The sequence below is a fragment of the Tribolium madens genome, unplaced genomic scaffold, assembly GCF_015345945.1.
Source record: "Tribolium madens isolate multiple individuals breed KSU strain unplaced genomic scaffold, Tmad_KSU_1.1 Scaffold_7;HRSCAF=85;Tcas5.2_LG10, whole genome shotgun sequence".
NCBI lineage: Eukaryota > Metazoa > Arthropoda > Insecta > Coleoptera > Tenebrionidae > Tribolium > Tribolium madens.
In genome coordinates, this window is record NW_025401050.1 from 4,089,942 (window position 1) to 4,113,310 (window position 23,369).

The 23,369-nt window shown below is 34.9% G+C and overlaps 4 protein-coding genes across 7 annotated transcripts in view; 2 read left to right on the forward strand and 2 right to left on the reverse strand.

Annotated features, from left to right (window-relative positions):
* LOC123010300 (calcium-activated potassium channel slowpoke) overlaps window positions 1-14,684 on the forward strand; it is a 40,249-nt gene extending 25,565 nt beyond the window's left edge. Inside the window, exons 12-27 of the mRNA XM_044407072.1 lie at window positions 1,321-1,433; window positions 2,170-2,325; window positions 2,559-2,635; window positions 3,398-3,472; window positions 4,268-4,318; window positions 4,690-4,710; window positions 4,968-5,030; window positions 5,255-5,284; window positions 5,603-5,735; window positions 6,010-6,075; window positions 8,804-8,978; window positions 9,032-9,256; window positions 9,308-9,587; window positions 9,640-9,776; window positions 9,824-10,186; window positions 14,384-14,684. Coding sequence (XP_044263007.1) covers window positions 1,321-1,433; window positions 2,170-2,325; window positions 2,559-2,635; window positions 3,398-3,472; window positions 4,268-4,318; window positions 4,690-4,710; window positions 4,968-5,030; window positions 5,255-5,284; window positions 5,603-5,735; window positions 6,010-6,075; window positions 8,804-8,978; window positions 9,032-9,256; window positions 9,308-9,587; window positions 9,640-9,776; window positions 9,824-10,186; window positions 14,384-14,503 — 2,085 coding nt within the window. The 3' untranslated portion in view covers window positions 14,504-14,684. The remainder of the gene's footprint in view (window positions 1-1,320; window positions 1,434-2,169; window positions 2,326-2,558; window positions 2,636-3,397; window positions 3,473-4,267; window positions 4,319-4,689; window positions 4,711-4,967; window positions 5,031-5,254; window positions 5,285-5,602; window positions 5,736-6,009; window positions 6,076-8,803; window positions 8,979-9,031; window positions 9,257-9,307; window positions 9,588-9,639; window positions 9,777-9,823; window positions 10,187-14,383) is intronic.
* Window positions 978-16,919, reverse strand: LOC123010303. Of its 2 annotated transcripts, XM_044407080.1 has the most exons (3): window positions 16,193-16,918; window positions 15,731-16,144; window positions 978-1,353 (listed from the first exon to the last, which is right to left on the reverse strand). In XM_044407080.1, exons 1-3 carry the CDS (start codon window positions 16,558-16,560, stop codon window positions 1,350-1,352), a joined length of 786 nt encoding a protein of 261 aa, XP_044263015.1. In that variant the 5' UTR covers window positions 16,561-16,918; the 3' UTR covers window positions 978-1,349. The 2 variants fall into 2 exon arrangements, with proteins under 2 accessions (XP_044263015.1, XP_044263014.1); XM_044407079.1 differs by lacking the exon at window positions 978-1,353 and having other exon boundaries at window positions 15,621-16,144; window positions 16,193-16,919.
* Window positions 16,920-17,003: 84 nt separating this feature from the next.
* LOC123010305 (GTP-binding protein SAR1b) lies at window positions 17,004-21,586 on the forward strand. Its single transcript, XM_044407082.1, has 6 exons — window positions 17,004-17,162; window positions 17,368-17,414; window positions 17,618-17,737; window positions 17,987-18,052; window positions 18,109-18,344; window positions 21,012-21,586. The coding sequence occupies exons 2-6, from the start codon at window positions 17,372-17,374 to the stop codon at window positions 21,126-21,128; spliced, it is 582 nt and encodes a 193-aa protein (XP_044263017.1). The 5' UTR covers window positions 17,004-17,162; window positions 17,368-17,371; the 3' UTR covers window positions 21,129-21,586.
* Window positions 21,581-23,353, reverse strand: LOC123010302 (3-hydroxyisobutyryl-CoA hydrolase, mitochondrial). Of its 3 annotated transcripts, XM_044407076.1 has the most exons (4): window positions 23,156-23,349; window positions 22,853-23,092; window positions 21,803-22,796; window positions 21,581-21,752 (listed from the first exon to the last, which is right to left on the reverse strand). In XM_044407076.1, exons 2-4 carry the CDS (start codon window positions 22,853-22,855, stop codon window positions 21,616-21,618), a joined length of 1,134 nt encoding a protein of 377 aa, XP_044263011.1. In that variant the 5' UTR covers window positions 22,856-23,092; window positions 23,156-23,349; the 3' UTR covers window positions 21,581-21,615. The 3 variants fall into 3 exon arrangements, with proteins under 3 accessions (XP_044263011.1, XP_044263012.1, XP_044263010.1); XM_044407077.1 differs by lacking the exon at window positions 22,853-23,092 and having other exon boundaries at window positions 23,156-23,353; XM_044407075.1 differs by lacking the exon at window positions 23,156-23,349 and having other exon boundaries at window positions 22,853-23,141.
* Window positions 23,354-23,369: the final 16 nt, after the last annotated feature.

Here is a 23,369-nt window from a genome sequence, read left to right on the forward strand (position 1 = left end):
GCAAAAATCGATGCGGCAACGTTTAAAGGCAACAACGAATTGAAGAATTGAGTTACTCCATGGCAACTCTTTTGATTTTACCATAAAATAAACCTTCATCCACGTGCAAATTTAACATCAAGAATTTTTTAAATCTTTTTCCCTCACTCACCAAGTGCTTCTAGACAACGTACCATAGTTTTAGTGCAGCATTTTTTAAATACCCTGTATGTAAGAAATAATGCTGTTTATGATAATTTATAAAAATAGGAATACTTGTCGTTTAAAGTGTTATTTATAAAGCTATATGATTTTAATTTTGATGTGTTTTTTTGAATACTATTTTTTATTTGATAATTTCTTATAGTTTAGTTTAATTTGCGAATATGGATATGAAAAAATCCTAAACGTCATCGAATTTCGAATTATTTTTTTTAGTCTAGACACACAAAGCCCAAAAGTGTCTGTTTTAAAACTTTACAGAACCAAAGAAAGAATGGACTAGTTTGACTAATAACCCGTAAATTTTAAACGAAGAATCTACAATATACTTTATTTCTCAAATTTATATTTGTCTTCAATAAATGAAACTTTTACAAAAAAAAATCAATTTTACAGATTTAGGTTATGCATATCAACATACTTACAACCTACTATGAAGATTTCTCTTTTAATTTGTTGAAAACTAAATAAATATTTGTATAACAAGACACACAAAGCTTGAATTTTATATCACGAACAATTATGGAGTTTATTCTCTGAGTCGATAGACGAGTGTAAAAAAATAACTTTAGTTTTGGGGTTTACGGTTTGTTCTGAAGTCGTACGTGTTTAAATGAGAATAAACATTTGAATAACATAGTTTACCGACTATCATGTCAACATTACGGCTGATTTCAATTAATGACATAAGAGTCCGAAAAAGTTCCACTTTAGGGACTATTTCAGAAAACGACAATGCGAATGCAAACATCTTTTATTCTTTCAAGCCTTGGAGTGTGATTCACATACAACATTTTCAAAACTAAGATAGTTTTTTTTACACTTTATTTTCCTGGTATACACATGGGCCACGATTTGGGTGAGGCCGCTCCCGGTCGTTCCAGAACCGTGACAAACTCGACACAAAACCTATCGACGCTGCGTACATTCTGGTTGATTTTCGCAAGCTTTTGTGTATATCTGCTGTTGATGTTCTTCATCTACTTGGATTTTCTCCCTTCCTGTTCCTGTTTTTTCTCCACCATATGCGTCTTAAGAGAGGTGCCAGCAGCAGCAGCTCTTGGCTGGTTGTGGTTTGTTTCATGCCAAGTGTTGAGTGGCGATGTATTGTGGTTTCAGTCCCCCGATACGCAAGTCTGGCAGAACGATTACCTGCAAGGCACGGGATGCGAGATGTACACTGAGACTCTGTCCCCCTCGTTCACAGGCATGACATTCCCCCAGGCCAGCGAGTAAGCTCTTTTACCACACGCAACACAAATACTGTCAAAATCTAGACATTTAGCATAACAACTGGCGCGGTTTGCGGCCATTTCCGGACTCTAAGTCGCTTTTTCCGCTTCAAATTTGATCATTTTTGTAAACAGAGAAAATGCGACTTGGGCCGGAAATGTCCGCGCTTTTACACTGATTAATGCAGTTTTTATGTTACTAACGAGATCATTTTCTAAGATGTAGATTGTTCTGTGTTTGCGTGTTATGGATTTGACCCCATAGAATAGGTCCCACCACTGGAATCAGTTTTTAGATTTATTATTATTGCAACTGGTTTGTTTTTCAAAGACTGTTTTTTGGGGGATGGAGCTTACAATAACGATTCAAGCGAATTTAACGGTACTTTAGAGTACTAACGGAATCACTTTTAACTTTTTGCTTGCGTATTCTTCTTTGCTTCTGTGTTTTTTAGTAGCTCTTTCTCACTTTTGCTACGGCTTCTTGCATGAATGTTTATTTTAGTTTATTCTTAGGTAAAATATTGATTTTTCGACAATAAACATTACATAGCAGCATGCATGAACTGGCGTGCATTAAATTGCTTATTTTACTGAATGATTTTGAAATGAGATTGTTTCTACAAACGACAAAGTTTGTTCAAATTTTCTCATTGTTTATATTTAGAAATCTAATTGTACTTAAATGAATAAAAGTCAACATTGCACATTTCTTTGACACACTAATATTTGGTAGGTTGTGCTTCACCAAATTGAAACTACTGCTTTTGGCCATTGAGGTCAAAGGGTCAGAAGGTGCGGACACGAAAATTTCTATCAACCCAAGAGGAGCGAAAATCGTCGCGAATACTCAGGGATTCTTTATTGCGCAGTCAGCAGACGAAGTCAAAAGGTAAGAAAACTAAGAAAAACATACATACAAAAGCAACCAAAAAAAAAATAATACAAAAATTTGACTAAAAAATGTTTGTTAATTTTTTCAACTTTCAAATTGTATGAAACAGTAAATCTAAATAGATAATGTAATTGAAAAATGTTGTATGACACTCTTTTATTTTTCTGTTCTTTTTGTCTCTTCTTTATATTGATTACAAAAATTGGACGGACTTCTTTTTCGTGTTTCAGGGCGTGGTTTTACTGCAAGGCATGTCACGAGGACATCAAGGACGAGACACTGATCAAAAAATGCAAATGCAAAAACTGTGAGTTTGTTTTTATTCGTCACATTTATCCTACTACTATACATACATCTTCTTATTTTTTCCTAATTGTGATGCCCATCAATTAATAAGTTCATTCTCATTGCTCTCATGACGTGAACGTGACTTGTAAATATAAATTCATTAATTACCATTGATAAAAATTCTTGAAATGCCATGTTTTACCCCTAACAATCGTATATAACTGAAAAATCTGTTTGTGGTGGCTTTTAGTGGCAGTTCAGCAACGTAACTGGTCCCATGATCTAGGTAATTGATGATCTATAATTGACTCTAGATCTGTCTAGATCCTGCCTGATGGATCGGCTCGTTTTCTTTCTACATTTTTTAATATTTACATATCTAGTTTGTTTGCTACCATGAAATGTTACTATTTGCATTCGAATTACACATTCCAATATGGTTCTATCACTTAGTCTTGCCATTGGTATGTGTAGTATTAATCGAGTGTTTTTCCCTTTATTTTGATACGTAGCTGATTTATTTTCTCGGAAAACTTGCTGAAATTTTGCCTGCGTAACGGAATGTACTTTGACACACATTCTGTACCCTCTTGCACATTTCTTATGCATGGATAGGTTCATTTTTCATACGAATCCGGAAGTAAGTATCGAATTTAATCCAGGACAAATCGGCTACAGACATGTGTGTACCCTGGGCTTCCATTCTCCCCCTATAAAAAAACTTTTTTTCAATTTTTGACACCCATAACAGAAATTTTCGTTTTTGTGGCTTTGGTTACAGATGTCGGAATGATCATGATGCAGACAGGCATGGTCAAACAAGGCCTTAACTCCGCCTATCAAAGATGCCTCGATGGTAGGCCGTCCCTATAATATAACTGCTTAGCTAATGCGCTTATTTTCTTTTTGGATCGGTTTTTTAACACTTGGCAGCTGCAACGCAACGATTACGATGTTTTTAAGCTAGGTAGTATCGGGCCACTTTGCCCCCACCATCGGGCTGGGCGTGGCGACTCCTCCCACTAGTATTTATTTTATCCCCCCTACAACCACTGTACACGCCTACTACTCCAATTAGCCCAGGGTTTGTTATTTACACCGACGATAATAATGTAGGACCGATCATTTTTGCACTGATGGAGAGGTAGCTTATTATAGGCCGAGAAGGTTAATAAATTAAAACATTTTTTCTCCGAAAATTTAATTCTCTCATTGTTCTTTTTTCTAGAAGACACATAAATAATCGTTGCCTATATTAAACATTTTAAATGTCTTGACATTTTTTAATGATATTTTTTAATTCTCCAAATTTTTCCTTCTTTGTTGTATGTAGCAGTTTTTGTAAACTAGTTTTTGATAAATGGAAGTTAATTTAAATGAGTTTTAAGGGTTACACACACTTCCCTTGATTTTTGTTTTCCGAATTGTTAGTTTTAAAAAATTGTCTACTATTTCTCTCTAGCAGTTACTCGAGTGTGAAGATTACTTTTTAGCGGCCTGCGATCGCTCCTATATTGTTGTTTTTGTGGTTTTTTGTAATGTGTGAGTTAAAGAAGAAGTTTAATTCTTCTTTGGCTCGAAGCTAGGCCATAATAAAGGCTGCTGAATTTCGCTACGACTAACGATGATTTTTGTCTGGTTCGCTGTACAGTGGCAACGTTCAGGAAAGGCGTGAGGGCCATTCAAATGGTTGGCCGAGCAAGTACGTATCAATCCATAATCACTTATCACGACACACATCACATTTTTTGGTTCAGTTTTGAAAACACATTGATCTGTCTCTCTATGTAAATAACAAAAAACCAGCTCGTTTTTAAATGTTGTTTTGTATTACTCTGTCTGTCTGGAGCACTTGTACTTTCCAAAAATTTGATCCGAAAATTTTTGAAAAACCTTGATGTGTTAGTTCGATGTGAGGAGAGAGTTATTTTAGTGGTGTGTATTAGAAAAAGTGTCTAGGTTGATTATTCTCATCTCATTCACCCCAGCGACAGACAAACCCCGAGTTTGTCGGTCGCTCCTCCCCATCACCTCTTACACTCAAACTTTCACCCGTTTTAATTTGGTATGCAGGCGAGGACTTCACCTACTCAAGTAAGTCGTATTCTAAGCAACGAAGGGCCACCGGATCACAAAATCGAAAAATTATTAGACACCATCTTCTCTATCTCTTCCACTGTCTTTGCTGCATGTCTTTGCCTTGTTGTAGCATGCTAGATGTTGCATGTCGGCACTTGGTTTAGTGTTACGTTGCGTCCCGTGAACGTGGCTTTATCTCAGGACGCAAACGTAACGTTAGCTTAGGGGATATAGTTATAGTTGAATGTGCGAGATTGGTTTGTGGTTTACAGATGACCATCATCCTCCTCCTACTTTCACACCACCAGAGTTGCCCAAGAAAGTTCATGTCAGAGGTATTGGATCTAAATTAAGCTTTATTTTGCACCGTTTATCCCAACCTTGAGCACAACACTAAGTTTTTTGTTTGAAGTTTTCGCGCTTCTTGATAAACTCTGCTACCTAGTCCCAAATCCGGATCCTCCAGGCTTACCAATCATTGTTTTCTTTTTTAGAAAGTAGAGTAGTGACCTTACGTATAGCAGTTGTGAGAAGGTTATTGAAACTTGTTTCTTTACAGGTGACATGAACAGGCATGACGATATGCACTGTAAGTTGATTATGGTCATAGTTGGGCCCTAGACTGATAAAAATCAGTCTAAGACCCAAAAATCGTTCATTTAAGACTAGGAATTGTGCAATAGGTAATCGACCGGATTTGAAAATTGTTCGTGTCATTGTCATATGTGTAACACCTCCTTTATGTTGTTTGAATGTTCTTCTGACGTCTTCTTGTTCCTTCGGTGTTACTTCCTTGTTTCAAATTCGAGTGCGAATATCCGAATCAATGAGATCTTCAGTTATATAGACTTGGATTAACTAATTACGAATTATCATTTGTAGATCTTCTAATTTGTGTGTTTTCCAGTAACTCAACGCAATTCCAACCAACACAGGAACAGCACAGTCCCCAACATGGTAAACTCAATAAAACAAGTAAACAAAGTAAAACCAAATGTGACAAGAACTGAAAACATTGTATCACCTGGTTACAATTCAAGGTAAAATTTTCAAAAATTATCCATTTTCGCAAAAACATTAATTGAAAAAATTACAAGTCTCTATAGGTTTCTCAGCCACGTCACCCTATTAAGCGTTTTTAGTGCTACTAGAAAGCACTGCATGGTTTTTTCTCCTCTCCACTATTATGTCTGGCACAATTTTTAATTACCAAAATGCCACTGATGGAAATAGGGTGATTGTTGGTTCCTATTTTTTTCTGAAATTTCTATTGGTTTGACATGTGGTGTGCTATCAGCAGTGTGCTGTTTTCAGACCACCGGAACAGGAAACTACGACTTATGCCGGCTATCATCTTGCCTATGAAGTCAAAAAACTCATGTACGCTTAAAGCTAGTACTTACACTTTTCACTTTTTAACTGTTGCTGCTTGCATTTGCTTGTGTTATTAATCAGTGGCATAGCTAGATAAGACTAAACTTAAAAAAAGTAATCTTTTAATAAGAGCTCAGTTGCGTATGAAAAAACTACTAAACTGGGTGGTCCAAAAATATCACATACTCATTTTTTTTAATTATGTAACAAAGATGAAGAAAAAATGCAGGAATTAATAAATAAGGAATGAATGTTTTTATACGAAATATGCTATACAGGATGATTCAAAAGTCTCGGACCATCGTTTGGGTGGGGTTAAAAGATAATACCAGCAATGTAGCTGATCTCGAGTAGATATTTCGTAGCTATTGAAATGAGGAAAACAATTGTGAGTTTTTAGACTTTTACTTTTTGGTTATACTCGTATTTGCCCTATTTCGTTGCCAATGCCATCTATCGGTTCTGATTTTCTCTCATTGTAGATTCTAATACTATGATAATACTATACTTCTATGATTTTGAAAATGACAAATTTCTGAATTACCTCCTACAAAAAAGGATCAAATGAATTTTGTCAATTTTCAACTAAAAAATCATATGCCTAGTGTTTTAAACACAATACTTACTTATATTCTAAATTTGAAGCATTTTAATTTTGTTTATAAAATCTGTCTATTTTTAAATTGAATTTTATGGTTTTGACTTATCAAACTAGTTTATGAGGGATTTAAAAGCTATTGTTACCAAAGCAACGAGCTGGCCGCTGAAGCAACCTCGAAGCAAACGAACCTTTACCATTGAGGGGTTAGGGTTTCTTTATTGCTAAAAACCCAAAAAGTTAATTGTCATAAAATTCAAGCAAATATAGACAGACTTTAACAGAGTCCAAGAAGGTTTGGTTGGGACAGCCTATATAATGCTCAGTAGAAACTATAAGCTTTTAAGTAACTAGGACAAAAATATCTGTTGTCAAGAAGCTTATACAGGGTCGCTAAAAAGTATGAATACAGCAAAATATTTTCAGAACGGTTTATCAGAAGACGTTGAAATTTGGGAAACAGTTTACTTATTTTTTGGTCAAAATTCAAGCGGCAAAGAGCTAACGATAGATAAAGACAACATTTTCAAGGCCAAAAAAAATTACATTTTTCAAAATTTAATTAGTTCGATAATTTTCGATTAAAATAAGATATGCATGTGTTACATCACAGAACTCAGAAAAAACTGCTCTTCTTAAAACTATTACATTTGACCCTTCTTGCCATTAAAAAAAAATCAAGTTAGTCTTGTATCCGAAGAACAAATAAAGTTTGATAAACATCTAAGGCGATGGAATTTAAATACTTTTAAGCACATACCAAATTTCAAAAAGTTTTGATGAATAGTTTCTATAATATTTAACTGTATCCATAGTTTTTAGCGACCTGTGTGTATATTTTTTAGTATACTTGAATGCTTCCTATAATCTTCTTCCATAAATTACAAAATACGTTTTTGTTTCTCTTATTAAAAAAAACAATAATGGGTGTACACCTGACCTGACCTGACAAACAACTTATGAGTTGCATATAAAATAACAAAAAGCTATTTTATTGAGTTGCAGCTACTTATCCAAATTTCCCGAACACTTTTTTTGACTATAATCAACACAACGAATTTTTATTGCAGTTTTAATAAATTTTAAGTCAGAGTCGATTTCATATTAGACTAAAAGGGCTTAATTTTGGTTTATTTGTTTAAACCTTTACCAAGTTCTCTTTTTTTATAAAATCGAAACAATAGTTAAAAGCCCTTGCAAACCTCAACAGAAAATGGTAATATTGTTACTGCATTTTTTTAAATCTAGTAAATTGCGAATACAAAATCCGTTTTGGGCAAAAAAATCTACTACACATATTTGGAAGAGAGAAAAAATTAAAAGAGACAGTCTACATACAGGATGTTTTATCTATAACTCGCGCCCCAGAGAAAAATGCCACGTTAAAATAACATGTAAAATTATTTTTTCAACAGAAATAAATGAGGTCAAAGTGCAAAATTTAATTTCAAAATTCTTTTAGACAGAATTTCATTAACATTTTTTCCTGTTATCTTATCTTGCTTGGCATTTTTCTCTGGGGCGCTATTCTGAAACACGCTATACGTTATTCTGTAGATGAGGTATAGCCATAATTCATCTAATATTCTTTTTAGTTAGTTTTTTATGTGGAAAGTCTCAATATAAAGAGACAGTAAAAAAATTAAATTAGATTAAAATGTGTAAAAGACATCCCGGTTGCGGTATGATAGCTACGCCACTGGAATTTATTGCTTGATACATTTTGGAAATTGGTGTAAATTTCTGAAGTGTGTGTTGATTTTTCTCTGATTTGCTCGTTTCTGTTCGTTGTTGTATTTATAATAAAATATATACTTAAAACACAGAACCTAACCAAACCGATTTAACACTTGTTCGTTTCTTTCCGCTTCTTAATCTACTTAATTTCCACTTTTAGCCAATCCACAACAAACGCCCCCTAATGCTGTCTGCTGATAGTCAAACCAATAATTCGGTCCCACTTGAAACAGCATGGGATTCCACTCACGTCTTTTCCATAGATTTAGCCTTTTTTTTCTAGGATCGTTGCATGATTTTTGATCTAGGTTTTTCCCTCGTTGAATGAGCTAGACCGTAGTGCAAGTTTGTCGTCTCGAGTGGTCAAGGGGCGTAGTTTTAACTTGTCACATGTTCCAGGCCCACCAGTAGGAGCAGTGGCGGCACCAATCAGAACAATAACGGTGTCGCACTCCCAGTTGGCCTGGCCGATGACCAAGCTAAAGATTTTGACTTTGAGAAGACTGAAATGAAGTATGATAGCACAGGGATGTTCCATTGGGGACCAGCGAAAAATCTCGAAGAGTGTATTCTTGTAAGACGCCCAAAATCGTTAAAAAAATTATAATGTTGTGGGGGGCGTTACAGGACCGGAACCAAGCCGCTATGACAGTATTAAACGGTCACGTGGTCGTATGTCTCTTTGCTGATCCTGACTCGCCTCTGATCGGTCTCAGGAATTTGGTGATGCCACTCAGAGCGAGCAATTTTCACTATCATGAGCTCAAACACGTCGTCATTGTGGGCTCAGTTGACTACATACGAAGGGAGTGGAAAATGTTGCAAAATTTGCCCAAAATTTCAGTTTTGAATGTAATTTGTCCCTCTCGAGGAGTTGCAAATTTTCTTAAAATGTGTCTCTAGGGTTCGCCTTTGAGTCGAGCTGACTTGAGGGCCGTAAACGTCAATTTATGTGATATGTGCTGTATCTTATCAGCAAAAGTGCCAAGTAACGACGATCCGACTTTAGCCGACAAAGAAGCTATTTTAGCATCTCTGAACATCAAAGCTATGACTTTTGACGATACTATAGGGGTTTTGAGCCAGACTAATGGGGATAACGAGGCTGGTACTCCTGTTGGAAGCCCGATTATTCTCCAAAGGCGAGGCTCTGTGTACGGGGCTAATGTCCCTATGATAACCGGTCAGTCTCCACACTTTTTCCTCCAAAAAAATATTATTTTTGGGGTTTTTAGAGCTAGTAAATGACAGTAATGTACAGTTCTTGGATCAAGACGACGATGACGATCCCGATACCGAACTGTATCTCACCCAGCCGTTCGCTTGTGGTACCGCCTTTGCTGTTAGTGTATTGGACTCGTTAATGTCAACGGTAGGTGCCAACCCAACCCCCCAAAATACACTAACTGTTATTTCCAGACGTACTTCAATCAAAATGCCTTAACTTTGATTCGTTCACTGATAACAGGAGGTGCTACACCTGAACTCGAGCTCATACTAGCCGAAGGTGCCGGTTTAAGAGGGGGCTATAGCACGCCTGATAGTCTCTCGAATAGGGATAGATGTCGCGTCGGTCAAATCTCACTTTACGATGGACCGTTGGCACAGTTCGGAGAGGCGGGAAAATATGGGGACTTATTCGTTGCTGCTCTAAAACAGTTCGGGATGTTGTGTATAGGACTTTATAGGTTTAGGGATACGAGTTCGTCGTGTGATGCGAGCAGTAAACGATACGTCATTACGAATCCACCCGATGATTTTCAGTTGTTGCCCACTGATCAGGTAGGTTACCAGATGTTAGAGTTTGATTTGATTTCGCAATAACTAAAGTTGCTTGAAAAAAATTACCTACGCTTAACTACACTGGCCGCCAAAATTAACCGGACAAATAAAATTTTGCGATTTTATACATTGCAATATTTTTGTTATTCTTTGTTGGATTTCGACAAATTTTTCTTTAACTTAAAGAAAAAACTTTGTAGATCATTATAATTTAATTCAATAACATTTCTAGTTTTGGCTTCTAAATGTGATACTCAAAAGAGGAAGGCACTGTTTTTTATTTCAGATTATTGTCCATTCTTTTCTGGATTATGTACCACATTTTCCATAATTTTAATTCTTGAGACATGGGAGATATAAGACTTCAAAAAAAAAGCATTAAATTTGAGATTTCAATGAATGTTCGTATTAAGTAGGCCGAATGTGCCAAAACGTCAAAATAGGCTCATGGAAGCTTCCAATAACACAAGGCGACAAAAAAAAAGTCATGTCGTGACAACTTGACAAATTTTATATCATTTTATTCGTCTCAGTGAGACAAATCAAATGCACTAGAAAAAAAAATAAAAAAGTCCACACACTCTGAACAAAATATTTTTTTTCTAATCTCTTTATTGGTTGTAATCCAAATTTTCAAAAAAATATACCAAGTAGTTTTCAAGATATGATTTTTTAAAGTTATGGTTTGCTAATCAAGCATTGCTCCATATAGGAGAAATGCATGTTAATCTTACTTAAAATTGCATTTTTATATAAGTATTTGTTTTAAAACTCTTCTTTTGCTTAAAAATGGTCAATTGGTCAATTGCACCTTCTTTGTTCTAATTACAATAAACAAAAACTGTTTGTTTACTTAAAACAAATAAAGAGTACCTGCGTACTAATTAAAGCCAATAAAGAGTTTTTTGTTGTAAAAATGACCACTGATCATTGAGCAAAGAGGATCTAGAAGTTTAAGGCATGAGTCTTAAATATAAGGGCAAATCTTTTTCAAATCAAATCACTTTCCATTCAGATTTCGACTTGTTCACTTTGTTCTAGCTTTCTGAACTTTTTTTGAAAATGTTCTGGGCAAATGCTTTCTCATCACTTTCGAGTGATGTTAAATTCAATAAGCCACCTGATTTATTTTGTTGGTACATTCTACGATTAGCTTCAGTTAGCTTATAGGTAGTAGTTGTTGTGATAACAGTTGTACACGAAGCAACTGACTTATTGCATTTAACATCACTCGAAAGTGATGAGAAAGCATTTGCCCAGAACATTTTCAAAAAAAGTTCAAAAAGCTAGAACAAAGTGATCAAGTCCAAATCTGAATGGAAAGTGATTTGATTTGAAAAAGATTTGTTCTTATATTTAAAGCTACTGCTTTAAACTTCTAGATCCTTTTTGCTCAATGATCAGTGATCATTTTTAGAACAAAAAAACTCTTTATTTGCTTTACTTAGTACGCAGGTACTCTTTGTTACTCTTTGTTTGTTTTAAGTAAAGAAACAGTTTTTGTTTATTCTGATTAGAACAAAGAAGGTGCAATTGACCATTTTTAAGCATAAGGAGAATCTTAAAACAAATACTTATATAAAAATGCAATTTTAAGTAAGATTAACATGCATTTCTCCCATGGCGCAATACCTAAAAAGCAGAGCTTAACTTCAAAAAATCATATCTTAAAACCTACTCGGTATATTATTTTAAAAATTTGGATTCTTCCTATTAAAAAGATGCTCTACACGATGGTTACGAAGAAAAAAAAATTTACTCGTAGGGTTTTTCTTAGATTACTTCGATCTATTTCGAACTTCTTCGAACACTGTTCAAAGAAAAGTTTGCCAATATTCAATTTCAAATTGCATATCATTCTATAAGGCAAGTCCATCCTTTTAGAATGGTCTTTATTTGAAGGAAATCGGCCTAATAGTTATTGAGTAATGATTTTTTATTTTGTTCAAAGTGCGGGGACTTTTTGAAATTTTTTTTTTAGTGCATTTGATTTGTCTTACTGAGACGAAGAAAATGAAATAATGTCAAGTTGTCACGACATGACTTTTTTGTCGCCTTGTGTAATTAACCGTTTTCATTTAAAGTTCCAAGTTTTTCAGATTTTTTTGTGTTCGAAGACGTAATTGTGCTCTTTTGGTCACATAAGCCATAATTTTCGGTCTAACTACGCCTACTTGCTGAAAGAATATTTAGTAACATTAAAAAAGCAACGTCTTTTTCAATGCTTTGTATCTCTGGGATACCAGAGATAAAATTTTGAAACAAATTGGTCCTTATTTAGAAAAGAACGGGCAATAATCTGAATTCAGTAAAAACTTAATTTTGTCTCTGTTGCACACTACAGCCCAGTATAAAAAAAGTAAAAAAACAATGCTCTCGTTTTTAGATATTTAAATATTAGTTGGCCGGTTAATTTTGGCGGTCAGTGAATAATTAAATTGTAAATTCGTTATCAACTACATTTTTTTCATTTTGTGCTTTTATGTAGAAGGAAGACACAAAACTGGCCTTTACAGTATAAAGCTTTGTTTCACTTACAGAAAGTATATTACAAATTCAATTTGTATTTTTTACTCGAACACCCTATTTTTTGTATGAATTCTCTATTCAATTCAGATTATTTATACAATAGAATGCTGCTATAATTAGAATTCAAGTGACCAAAATTTTACCCGCAATAGACGATTTTTGTTATCGAGAATCTTATCTTTCAAAAATTCATTTTCATAGTAGTCAATAATGTCGTACTTGCTAAATTGCTTTCCCTGTATACAGGATGTTCGGAATAAGCCGATAAGACCTAAACTTACTTTTTTTTTGAAAAACTAAATTTTCAATTATACTATTCATTCCTCGTTTTCTTAGTAAATGTATCAAATTTTTTTGGCACATCCGGTGTAGCCGGAAATGCTACCAAATTTAGTTTTTCAAATGGAACACCTATGTTTTTTTGCTCAAAACAATAATAATTGGCATGAAAAATACGGTAAACTACTATTTATTACATTTTACTTTACATAATGCACTCAGAAAACAATTTAATTTTTTTAATTTTATTGCAAATTTTGCAACGTAGGCAGATTTTACTTGTCAAGGTCTTCATGCAAAAAGCAATAAACTTGGATACCGTTTAATTGTTAGTTTGACAAAGCCTAATTTGTCAATAAATCTTATTGAAATCTTTAATAATGGATGATATTAATTACGACGAATTGGTAGATCAGCTTGAAGTGTTTTTTAAGTGCAATAAAAATAGAGCGGAAGCTGAGAGACAATATAGAGAAAAATACTCAAATAGAGTTCACCCAAATCGTTGGAAATTTAGTCGAATTGAAAAACAACTGAGACGAATAGGTTCGCTTCTTAAAAATAAAAAACCTGTGGTATACACTTTCAAATTCTACTGACACTTTTTTTACAAAATATTTTTTTTTTCCTTAAATGATATGAAGCCGGTTTCACAAATAATATTCTTCTCACTTTGATAGTATTAGATTCCTTATAATTACATTTGCATAATGCAATTCAAAAGTAAAATATTTTATTGATCCAGCGTAAGTTTAAATAGGAAATTTGTAACAACAATCAGTAAGTAAGAAAGTATTCCAGTACTTATTTGTTAAAATTTCCACTACGACAGAAGATAAAGTACTACGAGCGCACCCCGAATGTTGTGTATTTAGTTACAGGTTGTGATAATGATCAACAAATTTTTTTTAACTTCATAGAAAGTAGCTTGACGATGTTTTACTTCATAATTAACGTCACAATTTTAAAGAGAAAGGACCCAAAACTGCGTAATGACATATCCTTATAAATGTATCGCAGATGCCAAGTATTTTTGGCAATGGAAAGGTTGGAATTGTGCCATTGATTAAAATAGATAATTGGAGATTGCAGCGGCGACTCGTCTTTAAAAAAAATTCTTCTGTTGTGGCATATCTAAAGTATAAACAGTTCAATTTTTTCTTTTACATATTTCACATTTCAGTCTTTAAATATAATTTTAAAAATTATGCCACTTAGTTTTTTAAATTTTTGCAGTTTTAAATTAAGATTTGTTCAAACTGCATTTTTATTTTTGCTTCAAAAATAAAAGAAAACTTTTTCACTACCTATTTTTAAAAACCTATTAACTATTTGACATTTTTCAGAGCCAAAATTTCAGTTGAAAAAGAGTAATATGTTTCTTTGTAGGTATTTGTGCTAATGCAGTTCGACCCTGGTCTCGAGTACAAGCAAGTCCGGGGCCGTGGGGGCACCGGCCAGGGCAGCGGTACGGGTGGAGGCGGCACGAACAAAGACGACAACTCCTGACTACTGCTTTGTAGCGCCCTTACCGACGGACCGTACTCGTACATTTAAAGACAAGAGAGGTCCAAAAATTGTACCCACCATTCCAGTAGTTCCTATTTCCAATGGGTGTTTTCGTTTTGTTTACCAATGGTTGTGTTTTGTGTAGGCCCATAATTAAAGGGTTTAATTTTAAGTTTCTTGATTTTAAGTTGTTTTATTTTAACTGTGGGTGTAATTTATACTAACTCGTGTGAGGTCGCTACAATACTAACAAACTTTTAAACCTATTTGTGGACTCTTCGTAAAATATTTGTAAGATATCTATAGACGCTGAAATTTTTTTTAAACGCTGTTGTGCCATGTGAATAGACTGAGTGAAATATGAGCTTTTTATATGTTGTGTAAATGATGTAAATAATTAGAGAGGACAGAGGTGGGTATTCAAATGACCTAATTATATTTTGTTTCTTTGATCGACTCGAAACTCACTTTATTCATCGTTATTACAGGAATTGTAAGATATGTATATTTCAAAGAAATATTTAAATTGTGATATTGTAAATAATTAGTTGATAGTTCTAGTTGATTTCGACACGATACGTTTGTGTGACAACTGTTAAGTTTTTTAGGGATTTAGGGCTAGGGGTACGGTTTTACCTTGTTTAGCAATATTTTAAGACAATGATACACCAAAAAATCCCCCCCTCGACGTGCTTTATAGTCGCTCAGTGTTTAGTCGAAGGACCCATCTCTGACAAAAGGCGAATTGAAGCTACAATCTCACATGTGTGTCTTGTTATTTATAAATTAAACGTTATTATGTAATTCAGATCATCCCACCGTCACTAATCTTCGAAATTACCGCCGGTTCTTGACCCCTCCCACAAAATGGCGCCCACCGAACAGCGCCATCTATCCACACACAGGTCAATGTACACGCTTCGAATTTTTCTATGAGCGACGCTCTCATAGATTAGAGCTTTTTTTAGGTATTTTATTATGGATTTTCTACCAGTTACAAGTCCACGGGACGGTATGACTGCACCCGGTACACGATCCGAGCAATTTAATTACTACTGTTGTTGATGTTAATGATTGTTAAATAAAGATGCAAATTGTACATAAAAATGTGCGAATATTCGAAAATAAAGCTCTATTTGAATAAATACACACAGATTTACAAATTATTTCAAACCCGAACATTTGCGACGAGACAGTGCTGACGTACTCTTACTCGACAAGACTGACCTTGACTGGATAGGGGGCAGCACTAGACTATTCTTAAGGATGCTTTTCGGGGGGGCTTGTCCGTTTCTAGTCGACACGAACGGCAATGAACTGTAATCGTCATCTTTCATCCACTTTGATGAGGAAATATGAGACGACATCAAAGACCGGGATGAAGACTGGCGCCGAGGCAAACGAGAACCCCCTATCGGCGAAATTTTCAAATAATTCTCAAAGTCAATACTGTCATTTAGTGTCATTTTTGGCGTCTTTTTGACGATTTTATCGTAAATCTGATCAATCACAGCTTTTTTAACCCGGTCGCTTGTTTCGACCTTATCACAGTTATCTTCAGGGTGAATTGCGAGGATTTCTTCGAAATCGTTTGTGCTTTGAACTGTATTAACATATATGCAGGTTTTTGTGCCAAAAACACTACAAAAACATAATTAGTCGGCTTCCGAGACGTGAGATTGCATTTACCATAAATTGGGAAAAAATTCCATCCATTCTTGGTATTCCTCTTGGTCGTAATTGCTAGGAATTGGTTCCTCTCCTCGTAAAACTCGGTCCATGCGTTCCAACTCGTCCCTGACTTGCTTTGAGGCTTCACTTTTGTACTCTTCGCCCCAACTGAGGGAGCTTGAGGAGCTTTTGCTCCCCCAGTCTCTTATATTCGTCAAGATGACATCCGAGTCGTCACTCGACAAAATTTGCGTTTTTTCTTGAGTGATTTCCTCACCGAAATAAAGCCTGTCATTGTGCAAAGAGTGTGAGGAATCCGGGGGTGGGTGTCTGAAGAGATTGAGGTTATCTAAAGGCAGAGCTCGGATACTCCGATTTCTCTTCATTGGAGTCACTCAACTGGAGGCCTTCATAGCCCCTTATTAATGCCACTTGAGATTTGTTGCGTTTTTTGGGTAATTCTTGGAAAAAAGAAATATATTGATTGTTTTGGTTTGACAGGTTGACATTGGAGGACGTCATCACAAGTAATTCACAAAAAAATAGATAACCGGTTATGTTATGACGTGGTGTTCCACTTTCAATGATTCGGCTACTTTCAAATAAACAAATAATTAATACGAAATCAGTAAATTTAAAAAACTTAATTTATACGACTTAATAGTAGGACGCGATCTATGAAAATTGTCATCACAAGTTGGCAAAAACAAGGCTAAATTTATACCGAAAAACTGCCTTGTAATCATTGAACAGCACTTGTGATGATTTTAAGTTGTTATCTATTGTTTTGGTCAAGAAAGATTAAATAATTGTTTGAGATTTAGTGATTTTGTTGTTTGTGGTGTTCGGGTTGGCAATGCGCGTGTCACATCACCCTTCAAGTGCCAACAGCAGTCCCGTTTACTGGTAAACTTTGAACCAGGCCCAAAAAAACAGAAAAACGCGTCAAAAGTACCATTATTAGTGTTAAAGTTAAAACAAAATAGACGTAAGTCCCTGTTTGCTCTCTAATAATTTTGTAAAAGTCTCTCTTCGGTTGTAAATTCGTCCCCCAAAAAGTGTCTTGTCACAATGATCTTGTACTTATTATTAATCCGAAGCCATTTCCAGTCAAACTGGACGTATTTACACCGTAATAGAATCAACTGAGTCACAAGAACATCAAGGTTATAACCCTATTGTTTTGATTTCAGAAAAATGTTCATTTGGGACTGGTTTACTGGCGTCTTGGGTTATTTAGGTGAGTAATTTCGCCCCCATTTTTAAAATTTTAATTCTGTTACTGAGGTGTGAGACGCAAAGGTCGTTATTTATTCTTTGGTTTGTCTGGTTCTGGCAAAGCCAGCTTGATCAAACTGTTGTTAGAAGAAGGGTTGATTGACTCCATCCCTTACACCAGAGGTGAGTCTGACCGAACCGAAACTAACTAAATCTTGTATTTAGGCTTGTGGAAGAAGTCGGGCAAGCTGCTCTTCTTGGGCCTCGACAATGCGGGAAAAACTACTTTGTTGCACATGCTCAAGGATGACAGACTAGCGCAGCATCTTCCCACACTGCATCCTAGTAAGATCTTCTTTTCGAAAACTTAACGAGAAATGCGGGTTTAAGTGCTTGTAAAAACCGATAGCAACAAATTTTGTTTCCAAGAAATGTTGCTAACAATTTTATGATTTGAAAAATCATCAATGGCGTGTTAATGGGTTAATAAAATCAGAAACAATCGCGAACCCACTTAAACCCAATTTCCGTTATCTCTAACTAACCAAATCGGCGACCTTGACAATAGCAAACCGGCTAATTTTCAAATTACAGCGTCGGAAGAGTTATCTATCGGAAACATGCGATTTACGACGTTCGATCTAGGGGGTCACTCTCAAGGCAAGTATATCACACGATACACTGACTCGATGTTATCATTGATTTTTAAAATATAGCGAGACGTGTGTGGAAAGATTACTTCCCAGCTGTCGATGCGATAGTATTTTTGATAGACGCCAACGATCGTGCCAGATTTGAAGAAAGTAAACAGGAGTTGGTGTCGCTTCTCACGGACGAAACTCTCTCGTCTTGTCCTGTACTCATTTTGGGCAATAAAATCGACTTGCCGGGGGCTGCGTCCGAGGACGAGATCAGGATGTACTATGATTTGTATGGGCAGTCGACTGGAAAGGTAATTACACCAATAGTCTAATTGTTTTATTGCTTTTTCTTTAAAACGGTGATTAAAAATGCATTGAAAATCTCTGAATTCAATAATCATAAAAATGCTGACTAGTTCATATGAAAAAATATATACTTTCCACAGCCCCTACCAATATTTTTTTAAATGGCAACGTACCTCTTGTGATACCTGAAATGAAAGGCAGTGTAATAAGCATATTTCATTGACATAATCAGTTGTTATATTGAGAAATTAATTAAATAAAAATAATAGTTTTTTTTTAAGTTTCATATGCGAGTCAACACTTCTGTGCATCTCGTGATTTTCTTCAAAATTGCCAAGTACAGTATGTCCCCGGATTGAGTTTACAAGAAGAAAAAAAAAATTATCTTTTATTTTACGCCAAAACTGCAAAGGAAAAACATTTTTTGCTTCAACTAAAACGACCAAATCGGTACTTAAAACTTCATTATTCTGATTCAGTGATAAGAAAAGTTAATTTTTCTCTTGATTTTGTCTTTAATTTTTTTCTGATTTTTAATTCTTATCACATTGGCGGTCTTAATTATTTAACAACTATATGTCACTTTGACAATTAATTTATTAATTAAATAATGATAGTTCTTGTTGAAAATGACTTTGGTTTTTATCTTAAAGCTGTTTCTTTGAGTTGCTGTTTATTAAAATTTTATTTTTTACAAACATTTTTGTTATTTAACTTGCGTAAACTCATTTGTCAAGGTGACATCATTGTCAAAATATTACCGCCAATGTAATAAGTTTTAATTACAAATTTGCTCGTTTCAGGTAAAGCAAAAAATGTTTTTCCTTTGCAGTTTTGGCGAAAAATCTTAAAATAAAATAAAATTCCTCTTGTAAACTCAATCCGGGGACATACCGTAATGTTGAAATACTACAAATTTACACAGCTGTAACATAAATCAATGCTAAACCCTCAACAAATAAGTGTTCAAATTGTTCAAAATCTCTAATTTAAAAAAAATTAAGTTTTACTTTGTGGTTTGAAATTTCTCTGGTGTGTAAAAGTTTTAAGGGTATTTTAGCACTGGAGTGCATATTTAGATAACATCCGCATAAAAAAATCAACTCCAGACTAATAAAACTACAAAATGTCTGCAAATTTAAACATTATGTTTTTTTTATATTTCGCCTTGCGATTACGTAGTGTCCTAAAAAAAATTAAACACCATATGAATTTAGAGAATAAACGCCAAAACCAATCATAAATTTTTACGAATTAACGGCGGTGTCGAACGAATGTGTATGCACCCAAAATAATTCAAACCCCAAACAAAAAGTTAAATTTTGCTGATATTTAGTACATTAAATTGTCTACAAGCCTGAAAAAATTTTTACAGATATTCCACCGGAAAGTATTTTTAAATGTGTTAAATAAAATTTCAGGCCGAGTTTACGATTTGCCATGTTGTTTTTAAGTAGAGATATATCGAAAACGATTATTTACAACAAAACGGTCAGTCAAATAGTTGTAGAGAATTAAATTTTCTTTAAAATAGTGTTTACAAAATTTTATTATCTTCAATTGTTTCAACTTTCTGAACGTTCAAAATTCTATAGCTGTAAAATTCTGCAATATTACATCTTATTTTATAAAATTGATTTTGTTTAAATTAATAGTTGTTAACCAACAGAAAATACATAAAGAAATTAAATCAAATTGATAATAAATGACCACCGTCCGAAATTTTGACACATCTACTTAAATTATTTTTTGGTCTAAAACCAAGGCCGATACAAAAATTTATATAAAATACAAAAATGGATTCAAAACTGTACCTTTCGAATAAAAAAAGAATTACGGCAACCGGATTACGTATAACATACATATGGCCTCAAATGTGTCAAGTTGTTAATAAGTACTTCACAATAATAATAAACTAAAAGAATAAGCACCAAAATATGTGGTTTTATTGTTAAATTGCCTGTACCAAATTTGATCAAAATCGATTTAATCCATGAAAAAGTTAAAAATAAAAAAAAATTATAATTTTTAAACTTTGACGCCTTCTAACTTTTAACCGGTGCAACTTGGTATAAAAGTAACTTAGGTTAAATCGCTTTATTTTGACCTGGGAAATCTTAGGATACTTTTTGTTACACTCTGTATTGAACATTACACACTATTTTATAAAGTTGCTGTTGATATTTTTTTGTTTTGAAACAATTGGGAAAACAATAGAGTAAAAAATGTAAAATTCATATTTTTTTTATTAGAGATATTTACCTAGATTTTAATAGGAAACTTACATTATACCCAAATGTGACCAGAGATTAGAAAAGAAAAATAATTTAATAATAACTTTATTTATTTTCAATGTGTTGCAATTTTTTTTGACATAAACGTATTTCATTACCCCATAGGCTCAGGTTGTAATGAAATTCCCATCGAAGGTTTATATGGTATTTTACTCACAAATACATGTTATTCAGTTGATAACATATCTGTTTTTTTGCACACAAATAAGCGTTTTTGACATTTGATGGGCTCACTAAATAAATTACTTCCCAACCAAGGGATGGAATGGTGTATTTCCTTACATCTGAAAGGTTAACAACAATCGGCATATTTCTAAAGTAATTGTGAATAATAATTTCTTACACGTAACACTTTCGTTTTTCCATTATTTTTCGTAGGGAAAAGTGCCGCGTTCGGAGCTATCAGCGCGCCCTCTCGAACTGTTCATGTGCTCGATCCTCAAGAGGCAAGGCTACGGTGAAGGGTTCCGTTGGCTCGCACAATACATCGATTGAACAACTCAATAACATCATCGGTGTGACAACGGACTGTTTATATACTTGTGAATTTGTATACCGTTAAGAATTTAAACAAAAACCTTGCGAATTGTCACGGGTAAAATTTTGTTTGTTTATATTTTAAGGTTGTATTGTCTTACATTTCACGAAATCATTTATTAAAATGTAGCGTCTTAAGTGTTATTCAATTGTTTGCACTTACCCGTGACTCAATTCTGTATCGTTTTACCCCCCTCTAAAAACAATTGTGTCCATTTTCTTTTTGCAACTCTGAACTTTGATTTTTGTCAATGTTGACATTTTTAGATAAATATTTAGTCCAATGTTTTAAACCACCGCAAGTTATTAGCGAATTACGGCACTGGTTGCTAGTTACCTACGATGGTTTGGTGTAAATTATTTAAATCAATTTCAAAAAACAATATTTTTTGTTGAATAAAACCGCTTTGTATAAACAATTGTTTTATTGCAAATAACAAGGACATCACAGTTTGTTGCGCAACTCCTGATCTTCAGGAAGTTTTGCAAAATGGCTTTCGACTAGTGCAGAACTGACTTCCGCGAGCTTTGGAGGATTCCACTTGGGTTTCTGGTCTTTGTCGATAAGGAGAGCCCTCACTCCTGCAAAAATTGCAATTACAGTGACCTGTGTTATCGACACGAATAATTACCTTCGTAGAAGTCCTTATTGGCCAAACAATTGACAGCGATTCTGTACTCCATCTGGAGACACTCCTCTAAGGTCATTTTACTCCCATACTCCAATTGTTTCATCGTGACCTTAAGGCTTGTTGGTGACATTTTCCCCAACAAACTGACCATTTCCAAAGCAAACTGCGATCCGTCTTTCTCCAACCTCCCAATAATCTCCTCCACAGACCCCGCCGAAAAGCAACTATTAATTTGCTTCATCATGGGTTCAAGGGTGAATACACTATTGTCTTTACGACTGTATTTACTCAAAGTACTGTCAATGCTTCGACTATCATCACATTTCAATAAATCTCCCTCCAAAGCCTCCAAACATTGGCTATCGACGTAGTGGGTCGCAATGCCTGCTTTGAGGAGGTCAACTCCTTTGAGGCGGTACCCCGTCAGAGCTAAAAACAGCCCCAGTTTGCCTCTCAGTCGGGGGAGAAAATAGGAGCCTCCAACATCGGGGAAGAGTCCGATTTGGGTCTCAGGCATTGCGAAGACTGAACGTTCAGTGGCCACACGGTAGGGGCCATGGACTGAGAGCCCCACGCCGCCCCCCATGACGATCCCGTCAATAAACGCAATGTAGGGAATTTTGTAAGTACCAATAAGGCCGTCAGTTTTATACTCCTGCTTAAAGAAGGCATGGCCCAATTTTTCACCCTTCATGCCGGCGAGGGCTATCGACTTGACGTCACCCCCGGCGCAGAATGCCTTACCTCCAGCCCCCTTGATAATCACGAGACTTTTCTCGCACTCCCATTGGACCAAAGTGGGGTACAATTTATTTACCATTGATAAATTTAACGCATTTAAGGCTTTGGGTCGATTCAAAGTTATCACTCCTTTATCTCCAACATTATCGAAGATTACATCATCGGCCACACTTGACATTCTTCGCAACAACGGGGGGCTCAACACGAACAAGTTCTTGCACAAATTTGAGGTTAGGAACAAACTTTTCTGCAACTGAAAGTAGAAAAAGGTCAAGGAGCGATAATTATGCGGTGCTGGAGTCCCATTACCATTTTTTATGTATGTTCTACACCGAAGGTCTTAAAAACACCAGACAAGGTCAAAGTTCACAAAGCACAAAAATTACGGATTTTTAAGCAAGTTATGGGCAAATTAAGACAATGATTAGGGAATCACATGTTATAAAGCCAAACTGTGGCGAAATTTAACAGATAACGGGGCGATTTGGCTCGAATTTTAAAATTTAAAACATTTGTCACAATTTTGTAAATAGTTTTCAACACAACTTGCTAGGGAAACCACAAATCACAAAAGGTAAATAATTATAAGTGACAAAACTTGTTACTCTTTACCTTAGAAACAGTTTTTCAAAGTTTTAACTGAGCCACTCTGTATATTCGGCAAATCACAAACAACACAATTCCTGTGTTGGCAACTCTTCGATTTTCATTAAAATGATAAAAACAACAATCATTCGCTTAATTTAAGTAATTTTTGTAATTATAATACAGATTGCATTGATAATTAAAACAAAAAAATACGAGGTGTGAGTTAGGCAACCAACAA